This window comes from Grammomys surdaster, unplaced genomic scaffold (genome assembly GCF_004785775.1).
Source record: "Grammomys surdaster isolate TR1022 unplaced genomic scaffold, NIH_TR_1.0 199, whole genome shotgun sequence".
Lineage (NCBI taxonomy): Eukaryota > Metazoa > Chordata > Mammalia > Rodentia > Muridae > Grammomys > Grammomys surdaster.
In genome coordinates, this window is record NW_021604644.1 from 1,202,655 (window position 1) to 1,229,399 (window position 26,745).

A 26,745-nucleotide genomic window follows, 5' to 3' on the forward strand; every position below is an offset into this window, starting at 1 on the left:
ATAGATAGATAGATAGATAGATAGATAGATAGATAGATAGATAGATAAGACAGATGAGCAGGTGGGCGGGTGGGCAGATGGATAGATAGATAGATAGATAGATAGATAGATAGATAGATAGATAGATAGTTAGATAGATAGATAGGCAGATAGGCAGATAGATAGAATTCACTTCCTCAGGGCTGGAGATGGCTCAGTGGTTAAGAGCACTGGCTGTTCTTCCAAAGGTCCCTGGTTCAATTCCCAGCACCCACATGGCTGTACACAACTGTCTATAACTCTAGTTCCAGGGGTTATGACACCCTCACACAGACATATGTGTATGCAAACACCGATGTATACAAAATAAATTAAAAAAATAAAAAGAATACACTTCCTCCTCACGCTTGCTGCCACTCAACACTAAAGGGTGAAGCAAGTCTGTTGACCTGAGAGCTCAGCTGTGGAGCTTTCAGAGGCCCATTTGCAATAACCACTTGTGAAATAGAAACTCATAATTTAAACTCAGTATTTCCACAAACACCTGCACCATGAGAACAGTCCTGGGGCCACAGACTTGAGGGACCATCATATCTATTCTCCCTATTTTTCATAGACCAGAGCTGGACTTCTAGTGAGGCAATGCTCTGCTTAGAGCCCTACAAGATGTCTACTCCTCTTAGATCTTAGACTAAAACCCAGGGTCCTAGTAGCACCCTGCCCCCACTTCTCCCCCCCCCACCCCAGTGCTTTCTATTCCCCACTTCTCAGTGTTTGAATGTTTGAATGCATTTCATCTTTGCTTCTTGAACAAACTTCTCACTGTTATAAATGAGGAGGGTGAGAGAAGATAGGACAATAGGACCTACCTGATGGAAAGTCTAAGAACAAACAGCTCCAAAAAGGCTGATTCTATAAGTAACGTCTGATCTTCTTTGGGGAGATCAGTGAATCCCGGGATCTTTTCTGCCCAGCTTCTGGACACGTCAATGGAGGCCGTCAGAAGGTTGTAGAACTGCTGCACGTGCTCCGCATCTGTGCCTGCAGTGGCCTGGTCGGTGGGACAGTACTGGAAGGTAATGCACAGAGAGCAGCCTTACCCTGATTGCTTGCGGATGGTGTCATCATTTAAGACTGGCCCTGCCTAGATGTCAATGCCTAAATCCTGCCCCCCTTAACAAACCATTAACATTCACAGCCTCATCTGATCCTCCAATGGCCCTGGGACATAAAATAAAATGAATTTATTGTTATTATCCAATAGAAGGAAATCCCTTCAAGACCCATCAGTGAGTTTGTTGAAGTCATCTAGGGAGCTTTATAAAGTGTCTCAGTTCTGCCTCTAGAAAGGTTAGTTTAAGTGGTTTGGAGTGGGGTCTGCCCACTGGGAACTTTAAAAGCTCCATAGATGATTCCACAGAGCAACCCATGGGACAAACCACTGTCCGAAGGCAAACCACTGTCCTAGGACCTTGGGTCTGAATAGGCCTTCTGGCTCAGTGAGTTCTGCCATAGAATAGGGATCTCCCAATAAGATGTTCCCAATAAGGAGCCAGAGATTTTCAAAATATAGACTCTAGACCAGTAACATCAGTCAGTAACAGCTAGTAATGTGCTAGAAATGGCAATCCCAGGTCACTCTGGGGGGTAGGTCCAACAGGCTGCTTTTTCTCAAAAAGGGTGTTTCTAATGGCCATTGATGTGTGAATCACACAATTAACCAATAAGAGAAATGATTGAGTTTTGCTCACTGCTGATGGATTTCTATGAGATAAAACTGGAAGTAGGCGTGCTGGGTTGGGGAGTTCCTTTGTGGCGGAGCCCAGACAGCCATATGCTACCAGACTTGGGGCCTTGTGGCTGCTTGTATTAATCAAAATTAGAGAAAATTAAAAATTCAGTTTCTTATCACACTAGCCATATTTTCGGTGCTTAAAAGTTAGGTGGGTGGGGTACATGGTCATCACTGAAGAAAGACATACTGGAGAGCACAGAGCTAGGGACTTGGGGTGGGATGAGCAGAAGGTGCGAAGAAGAGGAAGACAGAGGAGGAAGACAAAGGAAAAGAAGGAGGAGGAGGAGGAAGGGGAGAGGGAGGAGGTCTCTTCCAAGCTTTTGGCTATTCTGGTAAAGGCACAGTTTTGCCTCTCCCAAAGAAGGCAACACCTCTTCTGTTTCAGGTAGGATGATCTAGGCAGCAAGATCAAGGGACAACAGCACAGAGACATGTGATAATCTGTGTGAACAGGTGTGAATAGGTGAGAACAGATGCATCATTGCCTTCATGCTCACTGGAAAGAGTGAAGTTGTCCCCGCCTCTTGATTCTCACCAGTCAGGGATGTTAACCCTTATTTTATAAGAAAACTGAAGCTCAAGGAAGCTGTGAAACTTTCCCAAGTTACATAGCTGCCCACTGTAAGCTAGGGTTTAGTGTGTGTCTGAGATTTTAAGTCCTATGTCTCTTGACTTTGTATTTCGAGACAGGGCCTTATTATGGGGCCATGGCTCGCCTGAGTCTCATTGTGTGTATCAGGCCTGCCTCAAACTTGGAGCCGTATCTCGCCTCTGCCTACTGAGTGCCGAGACTACAGGCTGACTTTTAGTATCTTAGATGTAGGCTGGCGATGCAGCTTACTACTTACTCGGAACGATTAAGGCTCTGATCTTTAATCCTCAGCACCCATGAACCGTTCCAAAGATGTCTGATGATGCAAAAGGAACAGACTCACAGCCTATACACATGAGGTAAGTGCATTATCATTGAGCTACATCTCCACCTGACTTTATTTCTTTCAGTGCAATAGTCAGGGTGAGTGTCTATATTTTGCCAGAAAGCCCAGACCTGATTGGAGGAGACACAGCTGGTGAGAAGCAGCCAATGACCAATAAGGCAGGAAAACCTCCCTCATGCTAGGAGATGAGACACTAAATGTAAGCGGATCTTTTTTTCCCCCCTGTTTTCCCCAAGGAGCAGTAAGACATAAAGATACAGACATCAGATGTTGAGCCCAGGGACTTTAACTTCAGTTTTATTTGGGCTCCTGATTTGTGAAATATTGTAGCAAGCCCAGAGTTCTCTTCTGTGGGGAAGGGATAATAACATTGCTAAAGGTCTATGGGAGGGCTGAGATGTAGAGGGAGCTAAATAGCAGATGACACTGATGTCACTGATAGAGTTCTGACACCGTCACTATCCCTCGCCTTCCCCATTTATCGATTAAGGACTGTATTGCATTAAGCAGACGCTTTCTAATTTTCACCTCAACCTTCCAAGATCTTGTAACATCAGGTCTAGTCCAAAGCCAGGCTTCCTCTGTTCCCAACCATGTCACAGTTTGCATGGGATGGATTATGAGTCCCCCAGACAGTGAGTGGGTGGTATCATGGGGCATGGGAACAAGTCCAGGAGAGGGAGGCAGCTCCCTTCCCAAGGACATTTGAAAAGGCCATGAGGCCCTGAGTGAGCCTGCTCTCTCTTTTTAACACACACTCTCCTAACCAGAGAAGAGCTGAGCAAAGAGATCGGCTGCACATCTCTGGAAAAAATCACGCAGTGGCTGCTCTGTACCTGTTGTAGTCTCTGGGCACCTTGTAGATTAGCTAATTGCTGATTCCCCTGCCGCTTGCATTTGAAGGTTCTAAATGCGGCAAAGTCACACCAGTTAGGATGTTATGGCCTGGAATTTGACACCGGTCCAGCACGATTTTGTTTTTAAGTAGTGGGTTGAAATGAAGAAGATGGAAGGATGCAAATGTCCCCCTGGGAATAGGAGCTGCAACTAACTGCTTTCGGCATCCACTTCCCCAAAACCAGCATTCACGAATCAACAACAGTTGTGCTTCTGGTATTTGCTCAGAACCCAACAGAGCATGCAGTTTTCACTAGGGTGCTCTGCAGGGACAATCCCTGCTGGGCTCACGGTTCATGCTTCCTGCACTGGTAAGAGCAGTCCCTGCCTGCCTGGGGTATGGTTTTTATTTTGACAGACCTCAGCAAGGAAAAAACTCAGCAGGTCCAACTTGTCTGACTGCAGACCCTTTGGGATTCACCTGCAGTTATTCTTGTCCAAGCCCCAGAATTCTGGAGCCAAACTGAATACAACCTGAGCCCAGTAACGGGTGGGTGGGCACCCAATGATATGGGTGTGTTCCTCATGTATGTTCCTCTGAATATAAAATTTAAAGAAACACGCCAAGGCTACCACATATTCTGCCTGGTCTAGCCTTTTAAACCTGGAAGTCAAAGAGCTGGCTCTCCAGCTATGCCTCTTTACAATCCCTACATCTCTGGGCAAGATAGAAAACCCCAAGGTATTTGTTCATCGATTATTTCATTCAAACATAGACCAAATACAGAAAGACTTTTTTAAAATGAACGTTTCTCTCTATTTCTGCTAATACGTAATTCCAGCATATCAGGATACTTGATCCATCAGAATCTGGCTTTAGCACTAGTCAGAGATGGAGCATCAGTTTCACTGACAGCCAGGGAAGGATGGAGATTTCTACCAAGGCCCTAGAAGGAGAATGTAGAACTGCACAAACAGCAAACAGATATGATTTTAACCCAAACAGCCTGCACGCTGCATTCAGCAGCAACTGTGGGGGTCAGGTTTCAGCAGTGGCCCAGGCCTATAAGTTATTCAAGTAGAGAAAAGCACTCTGAAAAATTAGACACGTGATGTTTTAATAGCAGAATGGAGCTGAATATGTATCGCCCTTTCAGCCCTCGATAATCACGTGAACTATCTGAAGGACATGTGAACTATCCGAAGGAAATGGAATCCCGCCCCACCCCTCTTAGTATGTTATTTTTCTCTTGGCCTTTATATCACTACGAATGAGAGATGTGATCATTATATGAGCCAAATTATGTGTACATAGTCTTGGGGTTTTGTGCTTTAAAGAGGGTCATTTTAGAGCTGGAGAGATGGAGATGTGCATGAAGCACTTGTCATACAACCATGAAGAACTTATTATATAAAACTCCCATGGGGCATGATGGGCCACCCATAATCCTAACCTGCAAAGGCAGAGACAAGGGACTCCTGAAAGCCAGCAGGCTAGCTAGACTAGCTGGCACCAGGCTCATGAGAGACCCTGCCTCAATATGTGTGGAGGATAGTAACGGAGAAAGACAACAGACCTCTAGACTTCACAAGACACATGTATGTTCATCCCTCCCCCCCACACACATTTGAACACAAGTACATACCACATGCACACATACATATGAGAATAAGTAAAATAAATTTAAAGTGATATTTAAAATGTTGGTAATGAAGAAAGATCAGTGATGAATATATTTTTCTCCTAACCTTCTCTCTCTCTCTCTCTCTCTCTCTCTCTCTCTCTCTCTCTCTCTCCCTCCCTCCCTATCCCTATCCCTATCCCTATCCCTATCCCTATCCCTATCCCTATCTCTCAATTTGTCTGTGCCCTCTCTCAGAAAAACTAAAAAAAAAAAAAAAAAAAAAAGTTTGGCGTCACTACAGGTCATGTTTCCAGTACCTTCTTTTCTCTTTCACTGGCATGTGAGCTCCACGAGGGCAGAGTTTTATCAGATCCACAATCCATGTGCCCCCTGCTCTATATATTTGTTAAGTGAATTGAGTGCTTTCTGGAAACTTTATAGTTCATCTTTTCTCATTCCTAAGATAAATTGGGACATTCAAAGTAAAGTTGAATTGTCATTGTATTGGTGGCTCTCAAACCTTACAATGCCAAATAATCACCTGAGACTCTTGTTAAAATAAAGATTCTTTCTGGCATCCTTCTTTCAAGCCTGATTCAGTAGGTCTGGGTGTGACTCTGGGGGACCTGCATGTTAAAGCAAACATTGCCAGTCTTTGTTGGGGAGGCAGTCTGGATACCACACTCAGGGAGATTCTGGCCAGGAGGAGTCTGGGTACCACACTCAGGGAGATTCTGGCCTGGAGGAGTCTGGGTACCACACTCAGGGAGATTCTGGCCTGGAGGAGTCTGGGTATCACACTAAAGGAGATGCTGGTCTGGAGGCAGTCTGGGATCACCCTCAGGGAGATGCTGGTCTGGAGGCAGTCTGGGTATCACACTCATGGTAGAACCATATGTAGCAGATTTAATGATGGGAGCACTAGGGGATAAGAAGAGCACTAGAAGAGATCACAGCAATGGCTTTCTCCAGTCTCTTCACGGTTCAAACTGAGGGCCCTGATGGAAGGAATTGTCTGATGCCACCCAGTGAATTAACTGGGAAATGTCTCCCTCCAAAGCTTCTTGAAACCAGTGTTTGCAGCATTCATGCTGTGGTCTCTGTAAGTCTAGCATGTGCTGGCTACGTTGGGTCTTAGAGGCTATCTCATTAGCATTGAAGTGGCATTTGCTGGTGGGTGTCTGGTTTGATGTGAGCAATAGTTCTCGTAGCTGCAGTCTGTGACTGCACTAAGTGGCAATGATTACCAGAAAACATGTAGCGTGCTGAAAATACTTGGAATGACCAACTAATGAGGACATTAAGTATATTTCCTCATTAGTAATTATGCAGGCACCTAAGCCAAACCCCAGTATCTATATATACTTGTATTGCTAAATTAAAAGCAACTGTGGGGCAGGGAATAGCAGCACCGCGGGTAGAAACAAATCAAATGTGACATGTTTTGACTGCACTGATGTACAATGATCTGAGCTCATTTTTGAGGGAGAGAAGTTTGGCCCACAGGAGAAGTGAAGGTTCCAGAGCCAGGAATGCGTCACGGAGTTCAGGAGCGCTCATCCTGGCCTCTTAAAACATTCACTCCCTCTGTGACTTGGAACAAAACCCTTCCTTTTCCACATTCGGGGAGAAGGGGGCTCGCTCAGTTTCTACCTTTAAGGCATATATTCTGCTACATAGAGATTAAAAGGCACCGTCTGGCAGACACTTTCTTCTTTCTCTAGTGACCTGATCATTGGGGGAAGCAGTTAATAGGTTTACTGGCCAAATCAACTGTTAGATAGGGCAACTTGTCTAACATACCTTAAGCTATGAATGCATACTAAAATGTTACTATCAGTAATTGAGAGAGGGGTCCGGTAGCTGCTAATGTATAGGAAACAATGTTTCTTTGTATTTACTTCTAAACAAATTGATTAGAAAAGGATATAATGTTACCATGAACATGGTGAGGAGGTATAAATACATATTATATTATTGTAGGTTTTTGCATAAGTTGTCATTAATTAGCAGGGATAGTATGATGGCAGGGAAGCATGATCCCCCTGAGTGATGATTCCTATCTTGTCTCAGCCCTGCCACCAGCCTTAGACCACTGAATTATCCCTGCTGAGCCCTCATGTATTCCTCTTAAAACACAGGGGTTCCCCTACGTGATCTCAAGGTCATCCAGTGCTATGATTTTATAGTTACAAAATTTTAGGGGGAAGGTATTGGACAAGCTTAATTTCAGGCAATGATATTTTAAAAAAAATATTGACACTATAATTTCTGTGGCACAGAGTTGAGGGTTTATGTGAAAATGTTTTAGATGATGTCTGGATCAAATTAGCCATTTTGTTTCATTCATTTAGAAAAGATTCCGCCCCCCCTTATTTATTTATTTATTTATTTGTGTATATGTGAATGGGCACACCAGTGCTGTGGTGTGGGATTTGTTTCTCTCCATTTACCATGCAGGTTCTGGGAATTGAACTCAGGCCCTCAAGGTTGGCAGCAAGAGCATTTACTCGCTGAGCCATCTTGCCTGTTTCATTGATTTTGTGTTCTAAGTATGTGTCTGTATATGTGCATGCAAGGGTATATGCACATGTGTGCATGCCTGTGTGGGTGGAGACCAGAGCTCAACATCTGGTGACTTCCTTGTCAACTCTCCACCTTTAAATTTTTCTAATTATTTGAAAAATATTAATTCTTTGAAAATGTCATATGTCAATGCATTGTCTTAGTCAATGTTCTATTGTTGTGAAGAGACACCATTACTAAGGCAACTCTTAAAAGAAAACTTTTAACTGGGGGCTTGCAATGACATGCTTCCTCCAGTAAGGCCCACTTGTTACTGGAACAAGTCCATACCTTCTAATCCATCTCAAACAGTGTCACTCCCTGGTGACTAAACATTCAAACCGTATGAGCCTATCAAGGCATTATTATTTAAACCACCACATGCATACAAGATATTTTGCTCATATTCTCCCCCAATTCCACTCCCTAATCCACTTTATTTTTGAGAAAGGGTCTTATATTGAACCTGGAGCTCAATCACTGGCTAGAACAGACGTCCAGCAAACCCCAGGGTATCCTGGGATACTGCCACCTCACCAGCTCTGGAATTTCAAGAGTTTGCTGCTGTGCCTGGATTTTTATATGAATGTTGGAGATTTGAACTCAGGTCCTCATGCTGGTGTGGTATGCACTTAACCAACTTAGACAACTCCCCAGCAGTAACTCTAATATTTTGACAGGTAACAACATCAATAGTCGTGTGTGTGTGTGTGTGTGTGTGTGTGTGTGTACTTATATACTCATTCTTGCATATTTCTGCATCTAAGTACTTAAATAAACCTCAGCATCATAAAATCTTAATTAAGATTTGGAAGAGACAATGTCATACAGACACCTTTCCCTCTATGAAGAATCCTGTTATGGACTGTCTTTGACCACTCTGGCTTTTCTGACCTCACTCTGAGAGCAGTAGGTGTGGACCAGAGAACTTGTCCTTAAAGCAGGTTTGAAAGCATCCTTCCCCTCCCCACCATCTTCCTTCTCTAGATTTGCCAGGGGGAACAGAAGTAGTCTTTTTCTTCTTGATACAGGGAAAAGAGAGTGACCTAATTTTTACAATCCCCCTTCCTAAGTATCTTCTTTTTTCCCCTTCCACCCAAGTTTTCAGAGAGTGTGTCTACTTTCCCCATAAATCTGGTCTTGGATTGGACTCAATCCTTGAAGTGAGATCTGAAAGGACAGAGTCCATGGGACCATATGGAATTGGATTCTGGTTGTGTGCTTCCACTACCACAGCAGGTAATTTAGCACCAGCCCCCTTCCACATACACATACTTTGTTGGATCATACTGAGTGTCTGTGGAATAAACTCTTGAATGAACCACTGACAAGCCAAGGCTCTCCCCTTTAAAAAAAAAATCTAAATGTTGAGCTTCACATTTATTTTTGTTAACTTTCTTCGTGATGGTTTTAGCCCTTCCTGTTCCAACCTGTCGAGATCGTTCTGAATGTTGATACTGACATCCATCATATTAGCGATCCCTCCCAGCTTTCTGTCATCTGCAAATGTGATCAGCATGCTCCTGTGTCTTCTTCCAAGTTTTTTGATGAAAGCTCACTGTATTTTTTTAAAAGTCTTTTTAATTTAGTTGATTCTGGTCCAATTTTTTGATAATTTTGTAGAGCTATCTAAATGCAGGAGAACCCAAGCGACGAAGTTTAACCTGATCCCAAAACAATGCAATTAAAACAAATATGCTTTGCAAAATTGAGCTAGGCCTCAAAGGTAGCATCAGTGCGACCCAGACTTTGGCATGGGCAATCTGCTATTTGGGGCAAAGCTAACAATTAAATTGGATAAATGTTTGTTGATGAAGATGATGACTCCAGACTAACAGACTGAATGGTGCAGAGACAAGCAAACACACTGGATTGATTTTTTTCAATGTAGAGACATTTCCCAGCTGGGACAACTCAACATACAAGGGAGACATTGCTGCTGCATGAAAGTTAGGCCATATATACTGATAATTAGATAGTTTGGGGGGACACAATATCATTTGGGGGCAACTTTTCTTGACTGACCATCAGAAGTAACACCACATGCTCTGCGATGATGACAGATTGTAGGCTATAATCTTAGCCAAGGCCGTTACTGAAGCTTCATTACTGCAGATGAATCGCAGAGGAGGAGGTGGGGTGCTTTGGGGAGGAGAATCTCCCTGTCCAAAACCCTTGTGGCTCCCACCCTCACTGCAACCAGAGAGTCAGTGAAGTGTCACTACGAATATGACCTCTGATAGTTGTTTTATGCCTGACCTTGGGCTACTCAATCCTCTCACTTCCCTCTGTTTTGATTTTCTTGTTGGGCCACTGGGATAATAATACCTATTTTAATGGTGTTGCTACATAGTATCTAACTGTGCAGTGCCTATACTTATTAGCACATTTGATAAATGTCCAGAGTGAAGAGTTTGATCAAGGTAACGATATACCAGGTCCCATGTTTTGACAAGTGCCATCATATTTACTCTTTACAAACAATCCCAGGAAGCAGATAATATTATCAAATAACAAAGATGAAGAAATTGAGGCATTAAACATATCAGTTTCTCAAGGTCACCCAGCTAGTAAATGCTGGCATTGGGATTTCCATCTAGACTTGCCTGCTTTCAAAGCCTGAGCCCTTAGTGAGCTATTCTGTTATACGATTTGAGACTTGACTTTCATCAAGAGATGCTACTTTACAATCAGAGTAAGAGTCCTCAACCTTTGGTGCCAAGGCTCTACCATGGTACTTATAGGGGATCTTGTGATAAGGTGTAGGGAGGGCCTAAAATGAGGGCAGGGAGGGGGGCAAGAAGATCTCAGCGGGTACACCCAGCATTTCAGTCAACATTGGAACTATTCTCTGCCAGGCGTTCACCCAGATGCTGGAAACGCTGAATTAGCCATGGGGAAGGAAGTCAGATCAGCCAGTGGGAGACCTCCATACCATCTCTCTTCGTGTTTCTAAGCATGCTTATTTTCAAGTGGAAGTAATCCATGCCCCTTAGAGCTCATAGTCAGTTCAAGGGTGCAAAGAGACAGTGTGGCACAAGGTTTAACAAGAGAAATTATCCTGTAACTAGGATAATTTTTTTCCTTCTCTTCCATCTGTAATAAGACTGTATTTTACTAGAACTCTGTTTTTCAAAATTCTATAAAAATGACCTTATCATAATATTTTTAACTTTTCTCAAAAAATCTTTGATCACCCTTCCTAGTGTCATTCATAATTAGGGAAATTAACAGACTTCATACTGGTGAGATTTTTTTTTTTTTACAATGTCCTATGTGAAATTAAAATGTCGACATGGTTTGGTTGACTGAAATAACAACACTGGTAATCACTTATGTTTTTTAAAAAATGGTTTTGTCATCCTTGTGTGACTGATGCTCAAAACCCTCCTCTGGTGTTAAATATGGTAATCATTTCCACTGCAGGGAGGAGAGAGTCAAGAGCAGGAGCCAGGTGACACAGGTAGGAAACAGAAATGGCAGTGTTCCCTCCCTCTTGATGCCTCTGATGCCAAGGCCAGGGCTTACTCCTCCCCAGGGTCTAACCCCCACCCACCCCACCCCACCCATAAATAAGCAGCAAGTTAATCAGTGAGGATGCAACTTAAGGATAACTTGGGGCTCACTAAGAGTCTGATCACAAGGTGAGAAATACAATAGTCACAATTTCTAAACCATCAAAAAAGAATAGAAGAGAAACCCTACAAATTGCAGTTCACCTGTGAAGCTTTTCATTGGCACCACCAGAAATCCTGCAACCACAGGAGTGACAGGTGTAGCCCTGTCAGGGTTACTTATTAAGGCATTTAGAGATTCAATAAGGTAAAAGTTATTTGGTATAGTGAATGCACTTATTGCTAAATGAAATGGGAACTATAAGAAAGGTAGAAAACTGACTAGCACAGTGCCAGGCACAGTCATTCAACCAATTCTTATTGCTGTTATCATGAATGAAAAAAATCATAATCACTTGAAAGCGTTCATAGAACTTACTCTGGAATAATCAAGATCTCTGGGCGTTGCGTCTGTTAAAGCTCGGACAAGGGCATTCATCATACAGATTGGAGGAGATGGCGGGGAGGGCTGCGAGGGCTCCTGTTGTAGTGGGCTCTTTGGTTTGGAAGGCAGGCGACCTCTCCTCCCTTTCAGACTATCTGTACGGACAACTGATGAGACACAGAGAGGGGAAAAAACACTGTTTAAAGACCACATTTGGAATAGGTATGAATCATGAAGAGGAATCCAAACACATTAGAGCCTGGCAATGATGGATGAGAGCCCCCATTTCAAAGCAGTGTTAAGTTTGGAATAATGCTCAACAGTGACTGAGTGAGAGTTGACATCATCAGGAAAAAGAAAAGCTATCCCACACTCACACTTGGCGACGAGATAGCTCTGAAAAATCTTCTCAAATAGAACAACGGCTTTTTATAAAATTGACTTTTGAGAAATTAGATTAAGCAGTCCTCAATGTGACTTTAGTGTAAATATAAATACCATTAAAAAAGAAAACGACTGAAAGAAAGAAACACTAGGAAGATGTGCTGCCTCAGTGTAAATATTAGCAGATCTCACTGTCTGAGGGTATTAGCAAACTGGATGAGAAGCACACGCTCTTACCTTCCTTAACCATCCCGACACTGAGACACTTCTGAAATCTGCAGTACTGACATCGATTTCGGCGTCTCTTGTCTACTGGGCAGTTTTTATTTGCCAGGCAAACATATTTTGCATTTTTCTGCACAGTTCTCTGAGAAAATATAACACAGAGATAGTCAACTAATAGTTTCTGGAAAGAGGCAAGACCTGACAAGATGTATTTTAATTACAACGTGAAAAGCGACAGTGCAATTTGTATAATTAGATAAATTTAATTTCCTAACACGCTAGCCTGCAGGAAAAACAATTTTATTAGTGTTCCTGGCTGACAGTGAAAATCATCTTGGGTTGTTCTGAAGCGAGTCTCAGGAGGCACCCAACTCTGAATGATAAAATCATATCTGAAATTACCAGGTCAACATATCGTACCTTGGAGGATTAGATTATCTCCACTTTTAATATCCCCTTGGGAACAATTTTCTACTTGTTCTACTCCCCTGATTATCACTGACCTTATTAAAATAAAATCAGAATTATCTGGGCTGTACTATGTATGGTATCACTATTATATGCCAGATATCACAACTGGGTTTGTTATTCAATATAGATGAAATCATACACAGTAAAATCTGAGCTTGTCTTATTAAAAACATATAGGAAATAATATTGTCATTCTAAGACATATAGGAAATTGTGTTTTAATTAAAAAATAAATCCATGTGATTTTACTACTTGGTTTGTTTTAGCTTTAAAGGATATATATAACAAGCTGTCCATTTCTGACTTTGAAAAGCACATTCTTAAAGTTGGGTAGAAAAATCACTGTCATATCCAAGAAAGAAAACCCAAAGCCAATTAAGAATAAGAGAAAGAAATAAATATGAAAGCCATATACACCCCAGGATTTCATAAATGGCTATTATTTCAGACACCAAAAAGAACCACATTATCAAAAACACATCATAAAACTTGATGTTGGAGATAAAAATAACATCACTTTTTTTAATCACATAGGATTTTTGAAATAACATCACTTTTTTTAATCACATAGGATTTTTAAAATAACACATGGGGCAATAATTAAACATCTCTTACGCTCCAGATGTAAAATAGTACTTATAAAGCCATAAAAACAAACCTTTGTGCAAATGGTTGGATTTTATCAGTTAGGATGAAGTGTTCCAAAGGACCAGAATCTATACAACTCTACCCAGAGCAGAACACTGGAATGTATTTGGGAAGCATGGGGTATGCTTTAAAAGAAGTTTAGGTAAGCTGTGCTTAGTGATCTGTTTTGGGTTCAAAATTCTAGTTTCACTTATGACTTTTATTCTCCACTCTTCTTATTTCCCAGGGATTCAGTTTTACCCTGTCATGTGTTCTTTTCACCTAAGGGAATGACTGGTTATACATATGACAAAGCCACCCTATGTCAAGTCTAAGGCACAGCTGCTGCATCTGAGTTTTCAACACCTCCATTCTCAGTAGTCTGCACTGATACCAGCCTCTGAATGAAGCTCTCTTTCACAGAACATGCCCATACTTTCTAGTACCCTTCCTTGCTATTATCCCCAAGTCACTGTGCCAATCTAAGTGTCCATGGCATTTTGCTGCAGGTATACATTTCCCCAACAGCCCAAAGCCATCTCCAGACTTGTGTGTGTCTGCACAGTGTAAGGACAGAGAGATCGTTACAGTTCAATCACCGAATTCCCTTCATTAACTGCACTTCATGTCACATTTTTAAAGAATTCAATTTAATGGTAGAAAGCCACTGGGTAAATCCAGTTCCAGTTCCTTTAATTCACAGATCTGTGGGGTGGTCCTACCCTGGCCTGCCCCCACCCTTTCAAGTATAGATCTGTTTTCAAGGGATTGCTGAAGAAAAGGGAAACGTTGGAGAAAGGTTACTGTGCATTCCTAGCCGGGATGTTACACTCCCATGTGGTACTAAGTTCTCAATGCTTAGGGATGGTTCTGCTCTGGAGTCTATTCATCTCTTCCTGGAATGTCTTTCTTTTCTCCCTTCCTGCTGACTGTTTATCACCCTTCAGCATTTCCACCAAAATGTTGTAAAACTCAAACCCGCTAAAGGAATGTAGTCATGTGGGAAACCCTGAGTAACAGGAGGAAGGGGGGAAAGGAAGAAAAAGGGGAGGCTAGCCCAGGGTTGGAGACTAGCTCAGTGGTAGAGCACCTGCCTAGCAAGCACAAAGCCCCAGATTCAGCCCCTAACACTGATGGGAAAAGAAAAAGGGCTAACTTAAATGGCTTACTAAAAAGAAGTTTTGCCCTTAAAACATCACAAACGTGTGTATCTGTGGGGCCTTTCGCATGGCAACATTTTTATCCAAGCATCCTTTCATTTACCTAGAGAATTCAGTGAGTGATGTGATAACCATTGTCATGTGACAACCAGATGCCTGTTGGCTTGTATGTCTAGCCACAAACATGTGCATGGTCATAAATGAAGACTTAGTCTTCATTTGATACTTACTGTTTTGTGACTAAAAGACTAGAAATCGCTCTTGTATGCTGATATCTTATTTAGTACGGCCTTTCTTTGTGTTTGATCTATTGGTTGGGGAACTAAGATCTAGAAAGAAGGCCTATGTCCAATGTTATAAACAGACAGATGACAAGTTAGGATTCCTATTTGAATCTTCCAACCCTGATTCCGGCTCCTAAGTATACGCTCTCTTTGCCTCCCAAATCCTTGTCACCCGATCAGCCTCCCACTTCACCGATGTCATTCGAGTGGGTCTGTCTGTGCCTGAAGTATCAGTAGGTTAGGGTGTAAAGAGAATGACACAGAAATGTCTGGAACCATCTGAGACTCACTGACAACAGAAAGATCAGCAAGAGTAAGAAAGCTGAACCCCCGCCCCCAATGCTCCCCCCCATATATGGGGAGGAACACCATTAAACTCCAGAGTCAAGAGAAGCCAGCTGTCCCTTCTCCCATATGCTAGCCACATCACTGCACAAGCCTGACCACAGGATACTTCTCTAGGGTTCAGTTTCTTTGCTAATATGGGGGAAGCCAATGATATTCTCACTGAAAAATTCCCCACTCTGAGAGAATGATCATTGTGGGCACTGTGTGTGCACAGATGCAGGGAGTTAGGCCTTCCTAGAGGACAGGGCGGATTGGCAAGGCCTGAGTTCTACCTTCTACCCTTCTATGGACTAAGCTGTTCCAAGCTGCCTCTAGCCAGCTGCCTTCCTCCTCTATACTGCCACCGCAGAGCATCTTGGGAGCACGGGGCTTATGAGTTGACCTTCTGTCTCCAACTCACTGAGTGTGAGTTCTGTGGCAGTTGAATGACCTCTCTGAACCTCCATTTTCTCCTCTAAAAACAGCGATAATAATTATCGAGTTTCAAAGCACACTGAATTAAAACAGCCAGTGAATGACCAAAATTCAATCTTAAATCTCGTGGCTCTTCCTGTTAAGACTGAGACACAAATGCCCAAGTCTCCACGCAAGTGCTATTTTCTCACACTCTGGGTGGACAGCGAAGGGGTGATGATGTTTGGGCATTGTGAAAGTTTAGATCTTTTTTTGAGAACCTGCAGAAAACTCTGTTTAGAAAAAACAAACAAACAAACAAAAACAAAACAAAAAATCCCCAGAAGGCAATGTCAGGACAGTAGGTTGATGCAGGCCCTTCAAGTGCATGGACAGCTTACTCGGGAACGTCGAGTTTAAACACCCTGGGAAAGACGGGTCTGAAGGTCTAGGCCTAGGAATCAATCTGAATGCATAGTGTGTGGGATTATAGCTTTCACACTGGCAAGGGCAAAGACTCCAGCTACACCCACTTAGATGCCTCAGCAAGGGGTCTGACTGCAGAGCGGAGGAAGTACCTGGAGGAGGTATGCTCTCACCTTGAAGAAGCCCTTGCAGCCCTCGCAGGTGCGGACTCCGTAGTGCTGGCAGGCAGCATTGTCCCCGCACACCGCACACGTGCCCTCGCCTGATGATGAGCTCCTATTGGGTGGCGACGGTAGGCTGGGGCTCTCTCCCAGCAGGCTGGACGCCGTAGGGGAGGCTGTGAGGCCCAGCGGAGGGAAGGTCAGCGTGGCCGTCCTCTTGGCCAGCGGAAGCCCATACGGGTGGCCCTCGAGCGCAGCGGCTTGGCTGCCCGCGGCGGCCGCGGGTCCCAGGGGCAGACTGAGCGCAGCTGCGGCCGTGGGGTCATAGCCGAGGTGGTGGCCTCCGGCTGGGCTGGGCGCGGGAGGGTGTGGCGGTGAGGGCTTGAAGAAGATCGGGAAGCGCGCAGTAGCGGCCATTGGGGGCACCGCCTTCATCTGCGGGTCCAGCAGCGGTCCCGGAGCGATGCAGCCAGGCGCAGAGGGCAGCTCGTCGTCCCACAGCGCCCCCGCCTGCGGGGGGAAGCCTGGAGTGGTCGGCGTAGACGGCGGAGACTGCTTGAAGTACATGGAGGTGCTGGGCAGTACCTCGTCCTCGGGGCCAGAGGGAGGAGGAATGGACGGCTGCTGCTGCTGCTGGTGGTGGTGATGATGGTGGTGATGGTGGTGGTGGTGGTGGTAGCCATGTTCGCGGCTCTCTTCCATCTTGATCAAAGGCCGAGGCCCTGAAGGCGGCATTTGGTACAGGCAGGAGGGCTTGAGTTCGCAGCTGCTGGGGTAGCCCTCCATGAAAGTACTGAAGCTGGGCAGGGACGTCGTGGCGGTGGCCATGATCCCCGTGCTACCGAGGTCCATGGTCAGCTTGGCGTAGTCGGGGTTCATGATTTCTGTGGTGTATTCCGAGCCATAAGTCTGCGTGGCATAAGTAGACCCCGGAGGCGAAGGGCTATATTGGGCTTGCACGCAGGGCATATCTGCAGGGACAGAGAAAAGGGCTCAGAAGCCAGTTGACACTCCATCGCCAGCTGGATCCACTGCTCTTGAATCAGGAAACAGAGAAAGTGGCATTCTCTCCCACCTGCTGGCAAAGACCGAATGCCCCTAGCTTACTTTCTTCTTCGCTGGGAAGACAGCTGAGTCCCTGACTGACAAAGGGGCCCCAGGGGCGATAAAAATGGACTCTCTGGAGATGGCTACACCAATCTTCCCTCCCTTGCTCTGTTCATCAAATCTGGATAAGGATGCTTTCCCTCACAAGCCCAGGTCATTTTTAAAAATTAGTTTAAGTCCTAAGCAACAACAACCCCCCCCCAAAAAAAACCCAAAACACTGGAGTGGTCTCCCCAGCCACAGAGAAAGCCAAGAAGGAAATGTCTTGTTAACTAATTTGGAGAGGAGGCCATTGGTCCCCCAAGACATACAGATTTGTAAACCTGTAAGTTAGTGAAAAAAAGATGTCCTGTGTGGGACAAGGGAGGCAGTGACATGCTAACATTTTATGAGTGCCAACTAAGTCTGCCCACACAAGTTGTGGTCGCTGCTTCCCACCCACTCCTCCAAACAGGATTAGCAGCCTGCACAAACTGGACCCCTACTGATGACTTCAGCCAGCTTAAGTGGTGAGGTGGGCATGTAGGCCCAGGAAATGGACTGGGGGAGTTGATGCCATCTGCAAAGAAAAAGATCAGCTGTAACAGCACACCCACCAAACCTGTTCTCTCCTAAACACTGTATGTGTGGATGCATAGATGTATATACACTTCCCAGTTCTGACTAGTAGGCAATTCTGACCTAGTAAGATTAGAGCCATTTTATAACAACAGCTAACAGCTCTTCTAACAGGCACATTAGTCTAGGTATTTTCTCATGGGGGTGGGGGGAGAAGAGAAGAAAGCAATTTCAAAACAGATGTAGTCTCTCTGCCAGTTTGCCTAGGCTGGACTTCCAAAGCAGCTGGTCTAGGGGTGCTTGCTATATTCACAGAGGTTGAGGTAGGTGAGAAGGCTCTGAGAGTTACTGGCTCTTGTGGATGACTTTTCTAATAATTTTCCTTTTTTATGGCTAAGTCAAAGGGGTAACACGGGGAGTTTCTGGTGGTTGGTTTTTCCGAGTCAAAGGAAACCCAGGTGCTTCACTTCTTGGAGAGTGTGGTGTGAAGGTGTGATTAGCAGAAAAGTGGGTGCTTCACATTTCCCTTGACATCTTTCTCTTACCCACATTTCCAAAGCTGATTGAGTCATGCGTGTATGGGATGAGATCTTGACGTGAAAAAGGGTGCTGAGGGCCTGTTGGAAGAAGCAGCGTTGAGGAGTGGACAGTTCATGCCTGCCTTCTCAAATGAGGCCTCCTGAGCTAGCTCAGAGTTAAAGGATTTCTTATCTTGGTGTCTAGTTCTTAGGATGAAATGGAAGCTGTCTAAAAGGCACACGCAGCCTGGCCCTTTCATTTCTCCTCTCTCTTTGCATCTCTAAGAACCCCTCAGAATCACCTGCCATTCTGTCCTCTCACTATTGCTCTTTGTCTTTCTGAAGTCTCCAGCAGGAGAGCGACTGTATCTGTGTATCTTTGGTGCCCACCCAGGCCTGCCTCTTCTTATACCTTTACCAAATTTGTAAAAAGGTCGTGCAAACCAAATCTGAGGCCTTTACATTTACTTCTCTGTTTGTAGCTCACATGGTTTTCCCTTTCCTCTGAGCCTCAATCATCCAAACTCCTGCATCACAAATCATCTGGGTTTTTAGATCAATAAAAATGTTCGCTATCTCCCCAACTGATCCCTTAAATGAGTATATTGGATATAAATGGACAAAAATAAAGCCATTAAAAACATAACGTATCCTGATCGCTTGGAGTATTTGCTTTTCTTCTTAGGAAACATACTTTTGAGAAATGCTTCCTATAAACTCTCTGCTCTGCTTGGTAGCAACAGGGTGTGGTACACAGCGGAGCTTCGTGCCAGGAAGCCACCTGTGCTGTGAAATGTAGGGCCAGCAGCCCTACATGTTGCTACTGGGCAGGTTGACCAGACTGCCCGCTGGTTGTTGGTTTCTCCTCCCATTTCCCTTGCTTGGGAGGAATAAGGGCTTCAGACCTACCTGGAGGGTATCTTGCGCGCTGAATGGTGGGGCTGGGGGTCTCTCCAGCGGAGGCTGAGAGTGTAGGAGGCGGGGACGTCGGGATAGGCGAAGCAGCCGCTGTGCTGGCCCGCTCTGCTGAGGGTCCAGGCTCAGCGCCCGGGCTTGTAGGGCTGCGCTCTCCCGCAGTGGGCTCTGCAGGCACCGAGAGAGGGGACAGAGATTGTGGTAAGACTAAGCTGGGTCATCTTTCCCCGGGCTGGGTGAATGGGGTGGGGGTGGGGGACCTGTAGAAACGCTAGATAATTACAAAGAATTGGCATAAGGTTAAGTGAATGTGCTTAGGGCTCACGGAGCCACTGGGCAAGAAGCATCACATTGTCCTAGGAAGCTAAGGGAAGGTTGCCGGCACCCAGTGAGCTCACAGCCCTTTCTTTTGTGGTACGCGATCTGATGCTAAAATCCTTGCGTGGTCGTCGCCAAGAAATTGATCTTTTCTACACCCACTGCTGATTCCCAGCTTGGGAAGTCAGGAAGACCGAAGTAAAGGGGACACTTGAGGAACGAATATAAGCCCGAATTTGGATGGTGGTGGCCTCAGTGAGTATACTGAAGAAAATAGCCATTTTTCAACTCCGATGGCCCCCACTCCTCAAACACAAATTTTCCACGCCGCGTAGGAAATGCACACAGTCCGGAACGAATGCATGAATGCCCGGAGGAATTAAGAAAGTCTGCGCTTTTCATTCTAAATGCTAATGGAGCTTCCCTTCTATTAGTCGCGAGTTTCGAGGGCCAGGGGTCAAGCAAACAAAAGGGCACAGAGGAAAGGCCTGTGCTGGGAGCCGCGCGCTGGGGCAGACAGCTTTGGCTGCGGCTGCGACGGACCCAGGGAGGTGCCCTGCACTCAGCGGGCGGTGTCCCCGAGGGTGGGCGGCTTCAAGGCTCCAGGCCACCCGGTGGCTCAGAGGGGGTACATTCCGGAGGGCGCCCAGAGCAGCTCCCGGGCGAAAGTCCCGGTGCACAGCCTAGTGAAACTTTGAAGTTGGAAGCGCAGCTTGACTGGCGGGGAGGAGAGCTCCAGCTGCCCCTAACTCCGGCTTATAGCGCCCCCTTTGTTCGGGGTGGGCACACCTCAAAGGTTAGGAACGTGCCCCCTCCCCCCTTGGAGGGGAACCCAACCCCCAAACTAACCAAAAGATCTCTGGTGAAAGCTGGAGCCAAGGGTGGGGTAAGTTACATCTCCTGCCACTCCCGCGCCCAGAGTTTGCTTGTAGAGAGAAAGAGGCTCGGGTTCCCCATGTCTAGGAAATTCTCGATGGCCAGGAAATGGGGGATTCCCTTGCCATCCCCAACCCGAGGTACTCCGATGGAAACCTTGCGCTCGCTGAAGCGTTGGCACGAGTGGATCTTTCCACAGCTGTAGCATGTGCTTCTCGTCCTCCCCCTCTCGCATCTTCAAAGGGGGGGGGTCTTCCAGGAACCCCACCCCCTATTCTACTGGGTTTCCTAGCCCCACTCTCTCTGGGAGCCTTTCAAGAGTAGTCTTTCTCTAAGGGGAGGCTTCTGAACTCGGGTGGGCGGGGGTCGCGCCTCCCCAGGGAAGGGGTTCCTCTCAGAGGCCGGCACACCACCCATCGTACAGCCCAGCCCAGCACCCCATCGCTCTCTCCGCCCCCCCGCCCCCCCCATCGGCCGGTTTCCTAGGTAAAGTCTCTGCGCCTGGAAACACGTTCTGTCTCTCCGGCTCGTGGCCGCTGGGGCCGGGAGCACAGAGCCTCGGGGTTGTAAATTAGGAAGAAATAACTACCTCTGTCAAAGCCCCTTTCTTTCTCCGGGGCAGACGAAGGGAACACCCCCGTGTTCCTCTCCCCGTGGTGAAGTGTGTGGAGGAAACCGTGAAACACACCATTGTGACCCGGGCTCCTCCGCGGAGTTTCCAATCGGGGAGCGGGGGCGGAGGTTGGGCGGGGGCAAGAGAGGTGGAGGAGAGACCGGCAGAAAGGGAAAGACAGAGATTCTCAGAAAGACGGAGGGAGCTGAGACAAACCCGGGGGAGAATTTCTGTGAGCGAGCGCTGGGTCCGGGATTTGGGGGGGGTGCCTGTGGGGGGAGGGAGTGGTGGCCCCCGGCAGTCTTTGGCGTTCACGGTATGCCTATCTTGCTGGGTTAAAACAACTCCAATAAAGTAATTTCATTCATTGTGTATGTGCGTTGGGCAGCTTTTCTTTCTCCAACTTGGTTCTATAAGAAACATTTCCCGATTGTTGAAAAAGGATCTCCAGAATTGGAATAGCCAAGGAATGGCTGAACCGAACCCTGTAACCTCTCTCCCAGCACCCCAAGGCCCTATGATAAAGCAGCTCGAGAGTACTAATGACCACACTCCCCGCGGCTCTTCCTCAGGAGAACCCGGTCACATAAACAAAAGGCCACCTCCAAGAACGTTCTTGGAAATCAAGGGACCAATGATCAGGAGCTCCCACATGACTGCCGGAAGCCTCCAACAGGTTCGAGAGGTGCCTTTGAAAGCCAGTCTCCGCTGGCTGCGCTCTGCTGCTCGGCTCTCCTTTTTCACCATCGAGAACTTTCCTTCCTACTAAGAATAAAGCACTCTCCGAACTTCTCCGAAAGCGCATTGAAAAGTAATACAAGCCTTTCCCACACCAGCCAAGGCCTGGAGAAGAGAGACGCCGTCCCCACGCGTGTCGGGGCGCGAGAGTCGTCAATTACACCCGATTACCTCCGTGGGGAAAAGTGTAAACCAGCAAGTCGGCGACGCCAGGCAGACGTGCCTAGTGGAGCCCCGGGCTCATTTCAATACAATAAGCCGCATTCCTACAATTACACCCTCTTTGCTGAGCTCCTCCAGCGCCTCTGCAAACTCCGGCCGCTGCTGCCCAGGCACTGTCCCTTCTAAGCTTTCTCCCAGACAACCAGCTCCGTTTCACCATTAGACACATTAACTCGGACCCACCAGAGTCCCTATTTTCAATCCCACTTAAAAGGCAGGAAAATTACTGCCGTTCATCACCGGGGCTCTAACTCTCTGCCGCAGCCGCCGCCGCCGCCGCCGAGAGCATCATTACCATGACAACTAGAGCCGAAATACCCTGAATTACAACGCTGTAGCAGCTACAGCTCAAATCCAGGTCCTCCTCTTTGTTAGAGGCTTTTCGCCTCTTTGGGTGGGGAGAGGAATCTCACAAGCTCCAGAGTCCCTGAGGACTAGCTACATGGGAAAAGTTTCCGATTGGAACCCACCGGTCTCTTGGCGAGCAAAGCCTGAGAGGGGAGGCGGCGGGAGGGGGGCACCCCACATTAAAAGTTGTCAATTTCAAGAGCGACGCTTCCCAGCGCGCCAACTTTTAAGCAAGTCCCCATATTAACTGGGCATATCGTACGTACTTGGGTGCTGTGGCGGTTCCGTCTTTAGAGCGAGTTTCTAGAGAGCGACCCCGAAATCTGGATTGGGGGAGAGTCACAGCTGCTGTCCCGGAAGGGCTGCGGTGCACAAACCCAGCGGCTCCCAGAGGCGGTGAGCGGCTGGCGGGGGATGCTGCGATCCCAACTCATGGGAGAGCGCCGCCGAGAGGTTCCGCAGGCGTCCAGTCTCCGGCTGCGACCAGGGGGTAGGATGTCGCCACGTTTCCCACCTCCACGGACACTGCCGGCTCTGTCAGCGTTGCAAAGTGAGCCCTGGAGGGGCGTCCGGCTGCGGCGCGGCGCGGCGCGACACGGGCGAGGGCGCCGGGCGAGAGGGGTGTGAGCGCGCGGGAGAGAGTGGAGTGTGTGTGCGGAGCGTGTGAGCGCGCGTGTGTCTGTGTGTGCAAGTGAAGGAGCGGGTGTGAGCGTGTCTGTGTATGGGGAGCGGAGGAGGAGCAGGCGCTGGAGGGGTGGGGGGCGGGAGGCAGGAGACTCGGCTCTCCCGGCTGCGCGTTCGCTCGCTCTCTCGGCACGTCATTTATGCCACAGGAGCCCTAGCGGCCTCTCCATAGAGTGCCTGGAATGCGAGACGTCAATGTGACGCCATGGGACGCTACGTCACCCTCCTCCTCCCTCCCCTGGCCCAGCCGGTTCCGCGTGTGCGAGGGTGTGTGTGTGTGTGTGTGTGTGCGCGCGCGCGCGTTCCCCGGCCATTCTCACGGTCGCACAATGGAAACCGCGGGGAGCTGCCGACCCCAGCCCTGAGGCTTCTCAGATTGGCGCGGCCAACCCCTCTGTACCGGAGCCGCTTGCCAGGGCGCCGGTCTACCGGAGGGTGCCGCAGCCCGCCCGCGGGTCAGGCGGGACCGCCCAGCTGTCAGGCTCCGGGTGGAGTTGAGTTGGAGGAGTGCTGCTGGCTCGCCTCCGAGGCTGCCCCGAGGCACCTAGCCAGGTCCAGGGGGTAAGAGAGAGGACAGCTCTTCCGAAAGGGAAGGCTACGCCAGCCAGCTTCACCGAGTGACCTGGCAGTCGCTGCTAAAGGAGTCTGGCACCAGCCCGAAGACTCCCTGAGGTGCAGCTGTGCTTCCCTCGTGCAATGGTTCTAAGGCTGTTTACTTCTCTCTGGCCCTCTGCGCCTAGGCATAATTTGCCTCTTCCTCCTGTCATGCTGTTGGTGTTTTTGCCCTAGGCTGCAGCCGGCTCCAGGGACAAGATTTTATTTCTTTACACTTATGGTGTGGGGTTCTTTTACTGGACACTTTATAATCCAAAGAAGTACACATCCAGCTACGCGCGCGCTGCACGAGAAACTATATATAAAACAAACATACCACACGTGTTGAACAGCTGAGTGTGTCTGACTGTTAAACAGATCCTCTCTCTACTCCTCCCCAGCACCGGGTCAGGCATGGAACTCTACTCGCACTTTCACTTTTTTGAGGGTTGTAGACGCCTCCCCTTCCATCTCTCAAATGAAATAATTCAAAACCAGTCAACAGGATTCATTAGGATGTCTCTAGGGGTTCTTTCCTATGGTCTCCTGGGGGGTACATTTGTCTTCCAAGTATGCAGAAAGTCTGGGCAACAGTGTAAGGGACAGCGATTTCTTCCTGGAAATGAATTTAGGGTGTCACTTTCTTGCTGAAAACAAAACAAACAAACAAAAGAACAAAACATGTTCAAGTTAAGAACGCTTAGTTCTAAAGGTTGCTGCTAAGTGAAAGTAACCTCTCTCAGAAATGATTTTTTTACCGAGGGAAATATGTGAATGAAACAACGCAGAAAGACGCGATCTCTAGTGGTCTACTAGAACCCCAAGTGGCATTTTCTTTTGACCTGTCCCAACACTTGAGCGTGTGGGTGGCAAAGTTGGAGGAAGAGGTTCCCCTAGTCATAGCACTTGCTTCAGAATCGAAGAAGGTTCGAACTAGGACCAGAAACTCGAAAAACAAAACAACACGTGCATAGAGTGTCTCTGTACGTCTACGCCTCCACTTTCACTTTAGCAGGCTGGTGTGCTTCAGACCGTGAGGGGACGCTCCGAAAGTTGTCCCAGCCCAGAGGAACCGAGCCCCCTGGCTGCGGGTGCGTTCCCATCCTAGCCCAGAAGGAAGGAGGGCGCTCCTACATTGAATCCATTCAAAGGCTGGGGGGGTTGGGGGAGCAGGACCTGGAGCCGCGCGGCGCTGACGCACGCGAGGCGCGTGATTGACGCAGGCGATGTTACTAAATTGGGCGGTTGGCCGGGCCCAGGCGGCGGCGCGCGCGGCAGATAGCGGAGTAGGTTCCCCTCGGTCACCCCCTCCCGTCTCCATTCAGCGCGGCGCGGCGTGGGGCGGGGCGGGGCGGGACGCGCGCGTCCGCGCCGGGATCCGGCGAACCAAATATAGACGGGCCCCGGCTATTTTTAGTGGGGCGTCGGGAGCGCGCGCGCGCGCTGCACGAAGGGGCGCCCCGACTCTGCCCGGAGAGCGGACTGCAGAGTCGCCATCTTGTACTTCGCTCGACCCTGTCTGGTGCCGGGCAACGTGGGGCCGAGGGTAGGGGGGCTGAAAGGGAGGCGCGGGCGTGAGCGAGGCGCGCTTCCTGGGGCGCGCGTGCCCGCAAGGCCGAGCGCGGTACTCCCGATCTGCTCGCCCGGTTTCCGCAAGCCTTTGGGCCAGGTCCTACCACCGAGCCTGCCCGGCCGGCCCTGACTCGCGAGGGGGCGGAGCTGCCTGCGGCCACCACTTCCTGAGAGCCGGGGATACCCATCCCGCACGTCACGGAGGAGTCGAGGCGGCGGTGGAGGCCCGGGGCTCAGCCTGCACTTGCATCATGGGTGCAGCAGCAGCTGCCCCGATCCTTTGTGCCTTTTTCCCCCTATTGAGTAACTGCTTTGTTAACTGAAAATACCATGACGGACCAGTGTGATCACCAGTTCCAGACCTCAAAGAAAGTGAAGCTGTCAGGCAAGAAGAGGGAGACTCCCCCAGCCGGCTGCGATGGTATCTGGTGGGTGGGTGTGTAGAGAAGCACTTGACAGTTTTCCACGTATTACTTCTTGCCTAACTCTTCACCCTTAAGAAGGTTTAAAAATAATTTTATTTCCATGCTGTAAAAATTTCATCTGTGTTCTGCACCCCACCCATTCTCCTTCAGTTTAAAATCTCATGCAGAGCTGGAATCACTCAATTCAGGAACCCTAAAATTAGGTACAATTTTTAGGAGACATGACATCTTTCCATGGAATTATAGAATACGTTCCATTTTCTAATTGAATATGTGAAAGGTCCTTGCTCACTCCGTTTATTATAAAGTCACTAACTTTGCTCATGTGAATTGGAGGGTTCCGGTGTCCTGAGTTGAGACAGAAGTAATTTACCAGATCCATGATAATGCTGCTTGCATGTGTGTTGGTAACAAAAACCAGTATCACGGACACTCCTGGATTGAAGGAGGATCTTCTCCAACTCTTAGCACTTAGGACTCTATATAAACAGTGCTTTTTTTCTGGGTGGTAGTACTGGAGAGGAAACAATTATCCTAGTTTACCTTAAAAAAATAAATTTCACCTTTGGCTAGCTGGGACTCTCCAGGAACAGATTTTGTCTTTGAGTGGGTGTGTGTTTGGGACTTATCTTGGCTAGTTTTATGTTACTCTCCTCTTGTGCTTTCTTTTATATCCTTTCAGTCCTGAGGATCACTCAGGTCACCTGCCTTAGTTCCTTACTGCTCAGTCAGGGTTAAGATAGTCTGCTGTTCCTGGCTGGAGATGCTAAGAGTGGGGATGGTCACCGCTGGAGAGTTTGCAGTGGTTATTGATACCTGACAAGTTTTTGAAACTCAGAAGAAAAGCCATGGAGGCAGAGCCAGGTCTGGGCCCTCTTATAGACACTCTCCTCTGCTTCATCAAAGGTCCCTAAAGAGAGGTAGTTCTTTCCATGAGCCAAACAGAATTTACCTGTTTTTCTAAAAAGTGTATGCTCATAGCTATTCTTTTCTGGACTATAAAGGTCAGATTAACTACAAATAGAAAATAATATTTTATG

General features: G+C 47.5%; 1 protein-coding gene across 3 annotated transcripts in view; it reads right to left on the minus strand.

Moving 5' to 3' along the window:
- Nr4a3 (nuclear receptor subfamily 4 group A member 3) overlaps positions 1-23,256 on the minus strand; it is a 41,058-nt gene extending 17,802 nt beyond the window's left edge. For 2 of the 3 annotated variants that reach the window (XR_003711788.1, XM_028770295.1), the window contains exons 1-6: positions 22,697-23,256; positions 19,310-19,483; positions 16,230-17,188; positions 12,360-12,489; positions 11,733-11,905; positions 849-1,048 (exon numbers count right to left, since the gene is read on the minus strand). Coding sequence is in view for 2 of the 3 variants with exons in the window: in XM_028770295.1 (XP_028626128.1) it covers positions 849-1,048; positions 11,733-11,905; positions 12,360-12,489; positions 16,230-17,186 (1,460 nt within the window). In the remaining variant the exon portion in view is untranslated. Of the gene's footprint in view, positions 1-848; positions 1,049-11,732; positions 11,906-12,359; positions 12,490-16,229; positions 17,189-18,427; positions 18,500-19,309; positions 19,484-22,696 lie in introns of those variants that run through there. The other variant, XM_028770296.1, reaches the window with a different exon arrangement.
- Positions 23,257-26,745: the final 3,489 nt, after the last annotated feature.